The 17,411-nt window shown below is 32.8% G+C and overlaps 1 protein-coding gene across 5 annotated transcripts in view; it reads right to left on the bottom strand.

The window, feature by feature from the left end:
• Positions 1 to 17,411, bottom strand: part of LOC145266550 (xylosyl- and glucuronyltransferase LARGE1-like) — a 128,759-nt gene that overhangs the window by 9,457 nt on the left and 101,891 nt on the right. For 3 of the 5 annotated variants that reach the window (XM_080122328.1, XM_080122331.1, XM_080122332.1), the window contains 3 exons: positions 8,229 to 8,384; positions 4,955 to 5,134; positions 3,830 to 3,954 (listed from right to left, as the gene is read on the bottom strand). In XM_080122328.1, coding sequence (XP_079978454.1) covers positions 3,830 to 3,954; positions 4,955 to 5,134; positions 8,229 to 8,384 — 461 coding nt within the window. Of the gene's footprint in view, positions 1 to 3,829; positions 3,955 to 4,954; positions 5,135 to 8,228; positions 8,385 to 16,360; positions 16,379 to 17,411 lie in introns of all 5 variants that reach the window. The other 2 variants (XM_080122329.1, XM_080122330.1) reach the window with 1 other exon arrangement.

The raw sequence follows: 17,411 nt of genomic DNA, 5'->3' as shown, positions 1-17,411 counted from the left end.
ATGTAATGTTCGTTCGTTATTCTGTTTTAATCGTTCGTTTGCCTTACGTTATTTTTTTTTTTGTTTTACCCCCCCCCCTTAATTAAAACGTTGTTCCCTTTTCTTACTTCGCTTATAACAATGCTTACATCGTCGTCGTAACGCTCGACGACTTTCAAACATCTTTCACTTCCGGCTGGCAGATTTCATTTTCAAATTTCGCCTCAGGGGTTCGGCTTCGATCCCCCCCCCCCCGTTTCTTTTTTATTTAACATCACACACCCCTACAAACACCCGGGCAACGCCGGGTACCCCTCGCTAGTAATCTTATAAATCTTTATATATATATATATTAGTCAGTCAGAGCATCTTTAAAATTGCTTCTGGTCATTTGTATCATTTTTGTTTCCGGTGTTTCTTAAATGCAGTTAAAAGTCAACATCAGTTATCATTTTCTTTCAAGTGTAGCTACATTATCAGGGTTTCAATTTGGTTTGGTTGTTTTATTTTACGGCATATCAACCCTTTTCGGGTTATTTAATGCTGAATTCAGTTATTTTGGAAACAATTTTTATGCTTCAAGTTTTCTATATCTTCAAATATTTATTTGTAGATTTTGGTTTGGTTGTTTTATTTTATGGCACACCAACCCTTTTCAGATTATTTAATACCGAATCCAGTTATTTTGGAAATAGTATTCATGTTGCATCCAGTTATTTTGTAGCTTTTTATTCTTCAAGCTCTTTGTATCTTCAATTACTAGTTTGTAGTGTTTGGTTTGGTTGTTTTAGAGTGATGGATGGATGGGTTATTTAATCAGCATATCAACCATTGTGTGTCATTTAATGCCGAGGAGATTATTTTGTTATGTTTGTTTGTTGTTTATTAAGTAATTTGTTTTATAGTGAATTTATTGTTTTGTTCCCTGCCCTGCAGAACATGAGTTTCGCAATGGAAGAGTGAAAAGGGTTACAGCATTAACAATGTTTGGCACATTTTAAGTTAGGAAACCAGTTAGAAGTGGGGGAGATAGAAAGAAAAAGGGAAAATGAGAAGAAGAAAAAGGGGAGTTGTTTTTGTAGAACATAAGTTTTACAAATGGAGGTAGAAAAAACAAAAAGCACCAAAATACGGGTCATTTTGTCTCAGGAAGCCAATATCTTTAAACAGCTTGATCTGGTAAGACCGGTTTCAATTTGGATTATGGCTTCTTAAATTCAATGTCAATCTTAATATTCTGCTTCTGTTACTTCCTTAGGTCACACGTTAAACTTAAAAAAAAGGGCCAAATTCACAAAATTTGCCTTTGAAAAGGCCAATCTAGCAACCCTGGATAAGAATACGAGAGGGACCTCTCTTTGATGTAGTCTCGCTTTTGAATATCATAACATAAGGTCTTTGATGTAACCATATGAGAAAGGAACTTTTAGCAATTTTGATGCAAAGCGTTTTTTCGCCGAAGAAAGTTGCTGAAACATTACGCAAAAAAACAGAGCATTCAAAAGAAACAAAAAAAAAAAGCAAGAAACAAAAAAAAGCAAGAAACAAAAAAAAGCAAGAAACAAAAAAAGCAAGAAACAAAAAGCAAAAAACAAAAAGCAAAAAACAAAAGCAAAAAACAAAAGCAAAAAACAAAAGCAAAAAACAAAAGCAAAAAACAAAAGCAAAAAACAAAAGCAAAAAACAAAAGCAAAAAACAAAAGCAAAAAACAAAAGCAAAAAACAAAAGCAAAAATTAAAAAAAAATAAAATAAAAAGCAAAAAAAAAAAAAAAAGCAAAAAAAAAAAAAGCAAAAAAAATAAAAAGCAAAAAAAATAAAAAGCAAAAAAAATAAAAAGCAAAAAAAATAAAAAGCAAAAAAAATAAAAAGCAAAAAAAAATAAAAAGCAAAAAAAATAAAAAGCAAAAAAAATAAAAAGCAAAAAAAATAAAAAGCAAAAAAAATAAAAAGCAAAAGAAAAGTAAAAAAAATACAAAAAGAAAAAATAAAAAAGCAAAAAAAATAAAAAAAGCAAAAAAAGTAAAAAAATAAAAAAGCAAATAAATAAATAAAAAAATAAAAACAAAAAAAATAAAAACAAAAAAAAAAATAAAGCAAAAAAAAAATAAAGCAAAAAAAAAAAATAAAGCAAAAAAAAAAAATAAAGCAAAAAAAAAAAATAAAGCAAAAAAAAAAAATAAAGCAAAAAAGCAAATCATCGTCTGCCAAGAGGTGTTGGACTGAAGTAAATTAAAGAGTCTTTTACAATGTGCTTTTATTATTTGCACATTACTTTTTGAATATTTATTAGCACTTTAATTGGTTTCATTTGGGTCATATATTTAAAATACAATGGACTCCATTTTCATAGTAATTTGCCGAGTGTTATTGGTTTTTCTGTCCAAACAACTAATTTTTTGCATTATCCACAAAAATATCAGCTTTATCACAGCATATTTGTTGATTAGATATATTTCTCATTCCGTGGAAATTCCACAGGTCCTGCTAGTTAATACATATTACAAATTTCAGTTTTTTTTGGAGTATTTTAAAGTTTTAAAAATTTTTTAGGAAGCATAATACAGGCACAACTTTCCATTTGAAAATTCAAAAATTTCAGATTTGCATGAGTTCTGCTAAGCAATTTTTTTTTTTTTTTAAACAGAACCAAGTAGTGTAAAATCGTTCTGTTGATAATTTTTTCAAACCGTTTGGTCCAACAATCAGCCTTTGTAAAACCAAGGTGCATTGTAAACCTGTATCGGAAACAAACCACCAGCCCCCAACCATTGTCATTGTCAAAACTCAGCTGAAGAATGTGCAACACTTCCAATATCTAAGCAGCACTATTTCCTGTAACGGCTCCTTGAACAGAGAAATCGATGCACGGATCAGCAGAGCCAGGAAAACTTTAGGAAGACTCCAAAACAAAGTGCCCAATAAGCTCTACATGTTCGAGTCCAAAATTGAAAGTGTACATTGCAGTGCTGCTCTCTTGTCTTCTCTATGAACAAGAGACTTGGATGCTGTACCATAAAATTCCATGTGTGTTCCATGTTCAGTCCTTCGAATCCATTGGCAGGACCGCATTACTAATATGGAGGTCCTAAGACCAAACTAAATTAAATAGAATGTATGCGCGTCAGGGCCCAACTGCAGTGGGTTATTCTTCTAGTTTGTGTATAAAATCAAGTTGCCAAGATTGCTGGAAAAATGATAGAATCATTGTACTGCTCTAATAGATATCTCACTGCTGATGCAATTATCTATCTGTATAAGAGCCAAGTACGTCCTATAATGGAATCCTGTTGCCACATCTGGGAAGAAGGTGCTTGGCGCACCCAATCTTACCTTGCTAGAGTTCAAGATTTGCTGTGTAACTTAGTAGGTGATGCCCTTTTCTCTTCCCTGCAACCTCTTTTCCCACAGAAGAGATGTTGCAAGGCTGTCTCTGCTCTATCGTTACTTTTATGGCAAGTGCTCGTCTGAGCTCCAATCTATGGTTTCTCTTTGCTAAGCTTTCGACTAGCTACAATCACTATCAACAATTTCACCCACTATCTGTGCCTAAATCTAAATGCAGATTCCATAAACAAAGCTTCTTTCCTAGAACTGCCCGCCTGTGGAACACGGTTTCGCTGGCCGATTATAATATGGTAGCCTTCAAGTCCAATATAATCAAGTTCTTGTTGAGCTGTCTCCTTAACTACCCAATCTACACAATTAACGATTACTAAATTACCATCTTACATTCATTAAACCTTATCCTTGAGTGGCCTTTAGGCTTTGATAAGTGGTGACTCTTTTATATATATATATATATATATATATATATATATATATAAAAAAAAAAAAAAAAAAACACTTACCCTTGGGCATCCAATTCCATAATGTGAGAAACTTTATTCCAACCAAAACCAACAAAACGTTGATCATACAATGCCACTTTAGAGCTGACCACAACGTACGGCTCAAAATCTGGTTCCCATTGTATCTTAAAAAGAAAAGATTTGATTCTTCAGTCGAATGGCAGTATAGTTAACAATTGAGAAAATCATAAAAGATGAATAAAAAGAACAGTGTATAGCAAACAAAGCAGAAATAAATTTTCTTTCAACCCATATTACGTAATGCCTCCTATTTTTTTTTTTTATTTTATTTTTTTTTAAATTCTGCCCGAATGGATCAGAGGGGATGGCAAGTCGCATTGTTATGTGAACAGACACATTAAACAAAAGTTAAGAAACGTTGAACCTGTTTAGTACCAGATGGGTGACCATTTGAGAATTCTAGGCTATGTATGTGTTCTCCACTTATCTCGGCATTTGTTTCCAGTGGTCCTGTACATTCACTTGTCACCGGTATTTAACAATGTCGTCTCAGGAGAGGTGTGGTTGGAGATTCCGCACCTCCAGCCACAAAAATTTCACGCGCAGGCACCTGTACGTAGGTATCAATAGTCTGTCAAAGACTGAAGGAGCCTGTGCTATAACTGAACTTATGCATTCATGATCTGAAAGTTTCATCTCTGTTGCAGATATTGACAGTGTGTGACCAAGAAAGCAATCCCTGTCATGGATGTGCCTCAGAAGCAGAGATTTGTCACTTAATTCCTCCATGCAGAAATTAAAATGATCAACATTCACCGGCGCCTGTTGAATGTTAATGAAGCTGATTCAGTTGATGTCAGGAGATGGGTTTGTTGATTTCAGAATAGCGACAAAGATGCGAGTGACAAAAAATGCTCCGGTCGCCCATGTACAGCCATTACTCCATCCCATTGCTAGCAAAAGTGCATTGAAAAGAGTGGTGACTGTAGAACAACAAATTGTGGAGCACAAATGGTTGCTCGTTTTAAATGGTACTACACCAGTCTTCGTAGATCTTCAACATTAAAAAAAGGCTTTATTTTCGGAATGACCCTCATACCTTTAGTAAAATTGCTATTTAAGTGTCCCTACAAAATTATTAGATAAGCAGTTATGAAAGCTTACCGTATAAGGCGTAGTAGCTGTTCTCCACTTGGCAAAGTTTGTTGGAGCGTGACCCTTTGCCCAGACGTGATATCTGAACGTAAATAGCGTGCCAACATCCAACATGGACAGCAGCTCAGCTTTGGATTTAGGGAATGTCAGTCTGTAGCGTTGAGTTTCAAAAGCTGGAACGATGAGAGCCTAAAAAAGCAAAGAACGGTTGAGAAATGGAAAAGGTCAAGATGGCTCAAAATTGGGAAGGAAAAAAGTGAATTTGTTAAAGAAAATTTAAAAATGTGTGCAAATTACGAAAAACATAAGAGACAAGATGTTATATAATTGGTCAGGGAAAAATATTGAATAAATCAAAAGTAAAAGTTTTATGTAAAATTAATATTAAATCCACTTATTTCTCGAAAAATTTTTGTGTTTCAACAAGTGCGTACCCTATGGATTTCAAACTCGTATCTTACGGCTTTTGGGTTTCAACAAGTCCGCACCTTATGGCTTTCAAATTAGTATTTTCAAATATCTATTCATGGCGTTTTCAAATGCCGTGAATATGAAAATACATATTATAGCTATTAAAAAAGGGAAGATAGAGTTTTTTTTGTATCCATGGTAAAAAGAAGGACCGAGGGAAAACATTCGATGGAGAAAAAAAAAAAAAAAAAGAAAAGTAAAAATTCCTCTCCAGTGTATAATTATCATGACAGATTTATTTTAGTTGTTCCAATTTTTTTTCTTTCTTCATTCCAATAATTTTATTTTAATTGTTCCCGTTTAAATTCGTTTCCCTATATATATATATATAGAAAACACCTTCGATTTAGCTTTGAAAAGTAAGGGTAAAACCTGGTTGACTGACTACTCCCTATTTGTCTAACTTTTTTTTTTTCTCCTCAACCTCCATTGAAAGTTTTCCCTCCGTCCTTTTTACCATGGATACAAAAAAAACTGTCTTCCTTTTTTTAATAGCTATAATAAAGTTTTGTATCCCCCCTCCAAAATAATGAAATATATATATGTATGAAAATATGTGAAATTATATTTCACATTTTATCCTTGCTAATGAAGCCAGACATCACTACTGTTGCCAGGGTTCGAATCTCGACTGGCATTAATCGTGACACCCTGCACTGATGAAACACTAGTGTCTGTAGGTATTTCACAATTATAGTAAATAATAACATATATATGTGTGTGTGTGTGTGTGTGTGTGTGTGTGTTTATCGGAAAAATATGCTTATTCAATTATATTTCACCATTTATTTATACCAATCTTAATTTATGAAGTTTGATGTAATTACAGAGCATATAACAAATAAATAACAAAAGTCTATATTCCAGATATTGACCATCTTACCGTTTATTCCTTTAAGCAAGTTTATATGCACAATTCTTGACAGCACCTATTTTGTAGCACAGAATCATTCATTTAATTATTGTATCAATAAATGAATTTATTTCACCCTTAACTCATCAGAAGAAAAAGCAATTATCAATTTTTTGAAAGAAAATAAATGCATTTGGGCAGGATTACAAAATCCGAAAATTGGGAGAAAAGTTGCAGTTACTTTTTTTTTTCCATTTTAGTACGCCATCTTTTATCTATATCATAGTAACCCATATTTTTTCTTTTTGCCATTACCTACATATATATTACCCTTCTGATTTATTCATATCTATTGTACCTACTTTTAATATCAATTACTAGCCTGGGTGCCTGGCATTGCCTGCTGTTTGGAGGTGTGTGTTGAGCAAAAAAAAATTAAATAGGGAGTTACTTTTCAATCACCCCATATATCTATAAAAGTGAACGTGTGTGTGTGTGTGTGTACATTTTCTTTCGAAATAACTGTCAATTTTAAGTCTACAGACTCGAAATTTGATATACAGGGTACTGAGATTTGGGAAAATCAATGTGATCGGTTTTCAACCAGAAATTTGGCTGTTAAGGTCAAAATTTAACGATTTGACCTTTGAGAACTCTACCAAACTCCTCCCACAATTGGGGGTCTAAACACTTGAAATTTTAGATATAGGTTCCTTGGACATGGATCTAACTTAATAACTCGATTTCAACCCAAAACAATAAATTTGAAGAGGTCATAATAGGGGTAAAAGTTAAAAAATTGACCGTTTATTTAAAAAAGAAATTTTCTTTTGCTCAGCATATACCTCCAAACATCCGGGCAATGCCGGGCTGAAATGCTAGTTTAATATAAATCTATTGGCTTGTTTGTTTTGTTTTTTTTGTTATGGCATACTAATCTGTTTCAGATTATTTAATGTCGAATACAGTAATTTGGCAAACAGTTTTTATGGTTCATGTTTATATATCTGAATATTTATTCATGGTGTTTGGTTGTTTCATAGAGGAAAATTGTTTGTTTTTTTGCTTTGCAGAACATGATTGAGTTTTGCAATGAGAAAAGAAAAAGCAATAACTTTAATGTTTGGTGCATTAAAGTCAGGAACCACTTGGTAACACCAGGAGTAACTTTGGCACTTCTATATTATAATAGATTATAATAGCAAAAAAAAAATTGAATTTCAAGTGAAACAAATGGTACCTACATAATTATCAGCTCTCAAATAGTAACATATCCAAAAATTACTAAAAACGATAAGGTAGAAAAATAATGTAAAAAGAAATTTGTAAAATGAAGTGAAATCACTACGTTAGGATTACTACAAGAGATAAGTTAACAAGGGAGATAATTAAGTTCTGTTGCTTACGTCATGCATTGAACATAATTCAAAATGTCGCATAAAATTTATTCCCCATCTAAACTTTATCAAAAACTGTTTTTCATTAATAATTATTTTTCTACATCATTTTCTGTAATTTTTGGATATGTTACTATTCACGGCATGACAATTATGTGGGTAACATTTGTTTTACTTGAAATTCAAGATTTTTCAAGTTATAATATAGAAGCACCGTAACTTTTGGGTTTTCTTGAAGGTGTGACATTGAGCCAAGTTCCGCTGGCAAGCGTCTTGCCTTCTGAGAGTCACACTGTCCACCCAACAATGAACAACAAATCAACACAGTAAACTTCAAAGATGTACATTGATTTTAACGAAATCTAAACATGTACAACTTACTAATTTAGTGAGTTTCCCAACATTTCAGCTTATTTCCGACTCTTAGATGTTTGGTTGTTATATTTTATGGCATGTCAACCTTTCTGGGGTAGTTAATATTGAACCCACTTGACTAAAATTGAAGCACACACGGTTATAAATAACGATACGACATGGTGCACGGATTTTTGTTCATACTTACTTTGTTGCTTTCTTTCATGTCCATCATGGAGACGGCTTTCTTGAGATATTCATAAAGGCCATACATCGGAAGGAAGTCGATATCAGAAAGGAAGACGTAAGGCGTTGTCACTTGTTGGAGTGCGACATTACGCAGGTAATTGACTGGATAGAATTGCTAGAAAGACAGAAATAATGAAAAAAATAAATAAAAAAATAAAAGCAAAATTATACAAAAAAGAAAATGGTGATTTTAAATATCACAAACGTTTAGTGTAAAAAAAAAAAAAAAAAAAAAAAAAAAGATATTGGGTTCTGACAAATAAACCAGTCATAAGCTATCCATTTACTACTTATTGTAGGCTAACTTTTTTTTTAGCTCCTTACATCAAGTGGCTTTAACCTTTGTAGCGAGATTTTTATATATATATATATATATATATATATATATATATACTAGCATTTCAACCTGGCTTTGCCTGGGTGTTTGGATGTGTATGGTGAGAAAAAAAAAAGTGACAGTAGGAAGGCAGGCTCGAACCCATACCGCGAAGGAGCAAAAGAACGAGAAAAAACCTGACGTCTTTGATGTTACGACCACCGCCAAACTGAAAGTGACTTATGTTTAAATTAAGGCTAGACAATCGAAAGGAGAGGAGGACTTTCAAAAATATCGGCGAAAAAAGCGACCCCCCCCCCCTGTAGAAAAGTACCCAGTTGAAGGTGAAGATATTAATGTTTTTATTCAATTTTTTGATATTTGTCTGAAAGGTCGAACTTCAAAATGATACTGATTTTGTAAAAATCAGTCACCTGTGTTGAAAATTCTAGACAGACATGCAAACATACATACATTTCTATATTGGTAACTAAAAATTTTCGACACAAACCGATTAAAAAGCTTGGCCTATCTCTGAATACTCTTTATGTAAAATTTCAAATGTTTAGACCAGATATTGAGTAATTTGGTAAAGAGTGCAGAAGTCAATTTTTTTTTTTTTTTTTTTTTTTTAACTTTGACCCCTATTATGACCCCTTAACATTTATTGTTTTGGGCTCAAATCCAGTTATGTTAGATCCATGTCCAAGGAACCTATATCTAAAATTTCAAGTGTTTAAACCCAAAATTGGCAGAGGAGTTTGGTAGAGTTCTCAAAGGTCAAATCGTTGAACATTGACCCCTTAACAGCCAAATTTATGGCCGAAAACGGATTACAAAGATTTTCCCAATATAATATAACCAATCCTCTAAAAAAAATTCAGAAACATAAATTTCTTCATTTAATATCAAATTTTTGCAATAAAAAAAAGTTTTGTTTGGAATTGGAATATTTTTTTCTTTCAATTTTCACACCGATCTTTTCCTATACGTTTGTTCCTGATAAAGTTATTTCCTCCCCCCCCTACTTTTCCACTTTTTCTCCCACTTCACAGGAAGAGGGGGAGTGCGCCCGAATGTATCACAAGGGTAAGAAAAAGAAAAATGAAGAGGGTTGGGAAAGATAGATTAGGGGAGGATACCTTGCTTAAGAGTGTCCGTAGCAGTACGACTACGTCTGGCATCCTCTCCCCCTTCGGCAATTAATTTCTACTCCTTTTCTTTTGCGGCTCAGTTTTTACCCTTTGCTTTGCATTCCTGTATGCAGTGAACAAGTACAGACTTACAACTGTACAGATTTATAGACGGAAGGAAAGATTGTTAAAACAACTCTCCAACCCTTAAACCCAAGAAAAAGAAAGTGTTGATAATCATTCAAACCAAAACCTAATCCCAACACCAGAAAAACAGTATAAATAAAAAAGTATAATGAAATTACTTTTGAAGACGTAGAGAAGACAATACTACTATTACGACTACTAATAATAGTGATACTAATAAGATAATTTGTGATAATAATGAAGATAATCATGAAACCTGGCTTTTTTTTATGAGATGGACTTATTGCTGGATATTGGCAGGCGACCCTGGGAAGAGAAGCATTCGATGGGTTGCATGTGTGGAATGAGGGACTGTCCACCATAGTCTATTGGAGTGCATAGTTTGACCCAGAAATATGAGAGAATATCAGTCAAAAGATTGAGAGAATAGACAATGGGAAATTGTAAACATTCCAATGGGAAAGAATGTTTATATAAATTATCATAAAGAGAAAATGGGGCAGTCAAAGAGAGAGAGAGAGAGCTTCACATTTCTTCAACGCTAACATCCACACCCACCTCACGCACTTTCAGAGATGTCAAAACACCAGTAATAACTTTAAATCCAAAAGCTAATTGCCAGTGTGAAATAAAATTTTTTTATTGGAATCCTTTGAGATGAGTAATTTGTATATTTTATTTAGCAGACTATTATCCTCATCTTCATAGTTGTTGCTTCACGACGTTTCGGCCAACTATTCATCTGGCCTTTGTCAGGTAGTTAACTGCGATGGGATAGAAATGCTGAATCCCTTAACTATATCCTCAGTAATTACTGCCTTCCATAGTTGTTATCTCACCACATTTTGGCCAACTAATCCTCTGGCCTGCTTTGGGTAGGATTGAAACCGCTATCTTCAGACAATGCTTACCTGGAACCATTGAGATTTAACGCCTCTATCTACCTGATGAAGGCCAGAGGGATAGCTGGTCAAAACATCATGAAACAACAACTATGAGGATGAGGATAATAGTCCACAAATAAATATTTTATAGATCAGCTGTGTTGTGTTTTACTGGCTGTCAGAGTGTATATATCTTGGACTACTTTGTTTGGTCAGATGTCGAGAACATCACCAAAGCCAGCCTGAGCACAGCCATCCGCTGAGCTCCCACTGGCACTTGTGGAAAAGGTATGCTCCCAGTTCTGGACCCATATTGAGGCAGTGACCGAGGCTGAAGGTGGCTACATATAATTGATGTCAGCTCTACTACATAATCAAGTTACCTGAATTAATTTTTTCAATAAAACTTAAAATAAAGCTGTAGTGGTGTCTTTTTTGTTTTTTGTAGGGTGACACTTATGGTTCCATCTTGTAATAACTTTAAAACGAAAGTTTATCTGTGTGAATATTTTATAGATCAGCTGTGTTGTGTTTTACTTGCTGTCAGAGTATATACATCTTGGACTAGTGATAAAAGTAGATTTAACAATTATATAGACGGGAAAGTGTATTTTGGAACAACTGACTGCCGCAAATACATATTTGGTGATCAGAATGCAAGTTGTTAGTTGTCTTCGGAATTCAAGGCGGTCTGTTTTGACAGTTTGAGATTATCTGCGGGGAAAGTAGAGAAAGCACTTGGTTTACTTTATAGCATATCGATCATCTACGAATTATTTAATGCTGAATAAAATTGTCAAATGGAATTCCAAGGTAGGATACTTAGGTTAAATCCAAAAATTCAGTACACAATGTTAAAATGGCAGAAGTGAACTGTTTACCTGAATATGGAACAGAAGTCACTAAACATGAAACAAAATACGAAACCATGTTGAAACACTACTTGTTTATCATGAAAAACAAAAAAAAAAAAAAAAATTTTTAATATTTAAAATATATTCATATGGAAATAATTAAAATTACGTTTTTACATTTCTGTAAATCAATTTTCTTTTATATATATTTTTTTTAATTCTTAGAATGTCTTTCACAAATTTTATTACATAATTTTGTTATAAATAAGGTATTATAAAACAAGGTGGTTACCTCAAGTTGAATTACGGAACAAAAATCTAAGTTTTTTTGTTTTCATTGTTTCATGATATCACAAAAAGTGTTAAAACTAAAATAATTTTTTAAAATAAATCATTTCCATATGGTTTTGTATTTCATTTCATGTTTAGTGAATTTTCTTCCATATTTTAGCTAAACTGAGTCTACTTCCAGCGTCTTAAATTTGTGTACTAAGTTTTTGTAATTAACGGATACTTATTTTATATCTTTTTGGAGAAGAAAAAAAAAAAAGGCTTGAAATGAAACATTTTTTTCTTTCTTTTTTTTAACAGTCCCAACTTTTTTCATGAAGTCAAAGATTTTTATTGAATTTGTGTCATTAAATCGATCATTTAGACTTTTCAAATTGTAGTATTTCCTTCGGCTTTGTTCCAGATCCTGACACTATTGATAAATATTTGAATAAAATCATTGTTTTCTCATGTCACCTACAGACCAAGTATTTTCAAGTAATATACTTGCATTTTAAATTTACATTTTCCAAATCAATCATCCTGAGGAAGTCTTATATGAAAACGAAATGTTGATTAACTTGCAAATAATTTAGGTTTTCCTTTTTTATTTCTACCACGATAGAATATTATTTCCATTTTTAATTAAAAAAAAAATTTTTTTGTTTTATTTACATTTGATTAGATAAGATTCACACACAAAATAAAAGATACTTCATCTTCCTGTGTTTTATAGTGTGCACATGTAATTGCCTAAAATTTTTTTTTAATTTAAAAAAAAAAAATTAAAAGTAGGATCTCATTTTTTTTTAGGATGGAACTAAAAGAAAATGTTTGAAATTTCATGAAGTCTAAGATTTTCATTGGATTTGTGTTTTTAAACAGCTTCTTTATATTTTTAATATTGTGGCATTTCATTTAGCTTTGTTGCAGATCACAACAGTCTATCATATGTTTGACTGTATAAAATTTGTGACATACACTGCCGGCACAAAGAAAGTCTGCACTTGTAATTTTTTTAAAAACTGCAAATTTAAGCTAAATTTAATGTAACTGTTTAAACAACCTATACCTCATTTGATTTGCCTTTTATTCCTCTATAATTTTACCTGTTCATATTTGACTTTGAAATATTCTAGTATTCACATCAATTTAAAAAAATAACTTCAAATTGAGGAGGCAAAAAGAAAGTCTGCAGCAACAAATTCGCTTAAAACCAGCTTAAATTATCGTCCCTAAATCAGTTTAAAATATCCATCAACAGGCAACAAAGTCCCTAATCGTAATTGTTGTTGTTCCAGGTTATGCAACGTAACATTTAGTCCATATGCCACGACATTCTCTTAGTGATCGTCAGAAGCTCATTAATCTCCACCTTTCTGGTGTATCCAATCAAGAAATCAGCCGCAGATTGAAATGTGATGAGAAAATGGTACGAAAGACTGCAAAAGCACCAAAACACCGGCAGTGTTCGCGATGCCCCTAAATCTGGTCGTACTAGAGTTACTTCTAACAGGGAAGACAATGCTATCAAGATCCGCAGCCTAAGAAACAGATTTGAAACGGCTCCCCAAATCCAACAACAGTGCAATCTTGTCAAAAGTGCTCTCTTTCTACTGTCAAGAACAGATTAAAGGAATTTAATTTGCGAGGACATGTTGCAAGACGCAAGACAATGATTTCTGTAAAGAACAGAAAGCGTCGTCTGACTGTCAGATGCAATGACTTCATATTTATCAAAATTGATTTTTAATGACAAAAGCAAATTCAATAGGCTAGGCAGTGATGATAGGCAGTACGTCCATCGGAAGAAAGACGAAGAATTTAATCCTAGGTGCTCAGTTTCAACGCTGCAAGGTGGTGGAGGCTCAGTTTTGGTGAGGGGCATTATTAGTACCAATAGTCCATGGCCTGTAATTCGTTTGCAAGGTTGAATTCATTCGACCAAGTACATTAATATGGTGACTGAGCATTTTCTACCCTACTTTGGTTGGAATTTGGATTATAATCCCATCTTCATGCAGGATAATGCTCCCATTCACATATCCGGCAATGTACAGGAGGTTCCTGAGAGAGCATGATATTCCACGTTTGGATTGGCCTGCACAATCTCCAAACCTCAATTCTATCGAAAACGTATGGCATTACATCAAGCAACAGTTACGCAATCATAAAATTTCAAATTTGGAAGAACTTTGGACAAAAATTAAAGAAAAGTGGGATGTCTTTTTCCCCCCAGAGTATTGCTGCAGTCTAATTCAAGGAATCCCCAAAAGATTTCAGGCTGTCAAATTGCAGAAAGGTTATGCTACTAAATATTAACTAGTTCATTGTGTTCCTGTTGTATTTGTGTTGCATTAATGTCCTAAAGTTACATTTTCCATTGTGCGGACTTTCTTTTTGCCTTTTCAATTTGAAGTTATTTATTTAAATTGACGTGGACACTAGAATATTTCAATTAAAAGTCAAATATGAAAAAAGGTAAAATTATAGAAGAATAAAAAGGGAATCAAATATAGTTTGTTTAAAAACGGTTACATTAAATTTAGCTTAAATTTGCAATTTTTGAAAAAATTACAAGTGCAGACTTTCTTTTTGCCACCTATAAGTAAACTAGCTGCCCGAAAAAAATAAATTAACTCGGAAAATTTCCTGCCCAACATTGAACGATTTCTCGTTTTAGATTGATGTTACCTATTATCTAAAATAGTATTATCACAAATGCCATGGTTATTAAGCAGACGAAACCATTGTCCCCGTGGATACCTATTTGGTTCGCATGACTCCACTTGTGTGGACTGATGCATGATGGTAGCTTGAACAATACAAAACTCATTCTGCTTTATTTGATATTTTTCTAATTGAATAAAAATGTCGTCTGGTATCCATAATTTGAAAATCAAAATTGTTAAAACGATTACCATTGGAAATTGATACTTTTATTTCAATAAAATCGTCTGGTTAGAGAAAAACGTGGCTGTTACTGGAAGTGATGACAAAGCAAATCAAGCCAATTCGCATTTTTCTCTCAAACCTACATGTACTTTTTATTAGTTTTTTTTATTTATTTTTTAATTTTATTTGAAAATCTTTGCAACGTTTTTTTTTTGGTTTTACCTTTTTTAAGAAAAATTGAAAAGACTGCTTTTTTTTTTCTTTTTTTTTTAAAATTATTAAAAACACTTTAAAATCTTAAAACTATTTTAGAAATATTATGTATTGGATACTTTTTTATGATGTTCGAAATTTTATTTGGATTTCAATTTCATTTGGATTTCTATTTATTTATACTTTGATAAATAAATATTTATATAAATTCAAATAAACTATTTTTAAAATAAGAAAAAAAAAATACGTATTTTTATAATTTCATAAACATATTTCTTATAAAATTCAAAATAAAATAAAAACTTTAATTTATAATTTTCTTATTAAAAGTGCAAGTAAAAACTTACTTTTATCGGTACAATTATATTACTCTTTATTGTATATTTTTCTTATATTTTATTTCAATAAATCACTTCACAGTAGAAATACTGATGAACCAAAAAAGTGAAGAAACTAATTTGCCTTATCACCGCTCCCGGTAGCAGTCATGCTAGAAGTTAGGAAGTATGTTAGCGGACTATAACCAAAAAAGTTTGTTTTCCATATTAGCACTCTTTATCTTCCACTGTTTTTCAGTGTTTTTTTTTTTTTTTTTTTTTTTTTTTTTACAGTGATCACCACTTATCAAGGCCCGGAAGCCACTCAGGGATAAGGGTTATTGCAAGTACATTACGTTAGTGTGGAGATTTGATGAAGTGTTTACTTAAGGGGGCGGTTCATTAGGAATTTGTTAACATTGGACTTGAACACATCCAAGTTGTAGTCCGGTGGGAAGCAGGCAGACGGAACAGAGTTCCACAGGCGTGCAGTTCTAAGAAAGAAGCTTTGTTCATGGAATCCACGTTTTGATTTAGGCACAGATATAGAGTGGGGGAAATTTTTCACAGTAGATTCAGCTAGACGGGTGTTTTTTGTGAAAGATTGGCGAGGGGGGACCAGAGATTGGAGTTCAGACGAGCACCTGCCATGGAAATAATGATAGAACAAGGATAGGCTCGCAACGTCTCTTCTGTGGGAGAGAGGTTGCAGGGTAGAGAAAAGGGCATCCCCCACTAAGCCACGAAGTCTATTTTGTACTCTGTCAAGGCAGGATAGGCTGTTTTTTGCAGCTCCTGCCCAGATATGGCAACAGTATTCCATCCTTGGACGTACATTGTTCACATGTAAAAATAAAAAATCTTTTATTTTTTAGGGTGGAACTAATTTAGCCAAAGGTGTTGAAGTACAAGGATACCTTTTAGGTTCCATGCTATAAAATATATGAATCCACCAAGAGAAATAAAAAATATTTACATATAGAAAGAAAAAGGTTTGAAACTGTTCACCAAACAGGAAAGTAAAGATTTAAAACTGTCCACCAAACAAGAAAGAACGCTTACCAATTTGGAATCGAGAATCTAGAAACGAAAGCAAAGAAACTTCAACTGAACAATCGTCTCATTTCAAAAAGAGGCTTCAGTTGTATGAAAATAGATTTCGAAAAAAAAAAAAAAAAAAAAAAAAACTTTCAAATGTGGAAATTTAATGTTTTATTCATGATCCTCGGTTTCTTTTTATTTCTACCTGAAATAAAATCTTTTGTAACACGCTTTCATTTTTTACTTCAATTGGATCCAAAAATATTTTTTTATCATTATATAAAGGGCAGTTGTCTGTTTATACATCTAGCTAAAAAAAAAAAAAAAAAAAAAAAAAAAAAAAACTACAAGACAAAAACCCATAAAGTTGGTATATTATTGATCGGTATTGTCCCAGATGCATAATATCCAAAATTTTGAAGGAATTATCAATTCTTTGAGAGAGTGGGGTGAGGGAGTCAGGGATGATTGAGAGAGGGGTGATCTTTTAATTGAGTATTCAATGTTCTTGTGTACCAACTTGGAAAGAAATTACCAAATCATTCCACGGGGAATCTATATAAAGAAGAGTCGTGTGTGTATGTGTTTGCGCATGTGTGTGCATGTTTGTTCACTTGCATGTGTGTGTGTGCGCGCGCGTGTGTGTGTCTAGAGGGAGAAGAATGGGCTGGTTTCCTGACTGTACTGAATGTAATGTGAACAGACATCTTGCTGCACAACACCCTACACAGTACCCCTGTAAATTTGGTCAAAATAGTAAAGTGCTAATAGGAATATGTTACTTTTTTCCTGGGCAACACCAGGAAGCTCTGCTGGTAATACATAGTTGAACATGATTTTTAGCAGCTTCATGCTAATATGGATTTAGGATATATATATATATATATATATATATATATATGTGATCGGCATTGTCTTGGATGAATAATATCTCTTAAAAAAAAACAAAAAAAAACTAGAAGGGCACCTGGCATTTCCCCAGTCATACATTATTCATATTTGATAATTTTAATTTATGCAGATTTTGTATTTATTATTATAGAGCCAATTCTCTATTGATTATTATATTGTA

The sequence above is a fragment of the Euprymna scolopes genome, chromosome 41, assembly GCF_053919585.1.
Source record: "Euprymna scolopes isolate OS-2025 chromosome 41, ASM5391958v1, whole genome shotgun sequence".
Taxonomy (NCBI): domain Eukaryota; kingdom Metazoa; phylum Mollusca; class Cephalopoda; order Sepiida; family Sepiolidae; genus Euprymna; species Euprymna scolopes.
The sequence above is the reverse complement of the archived record's forward strand: the minus strand, read 5'-3'. Positions and strand labels throughout refer to the sequence as shown.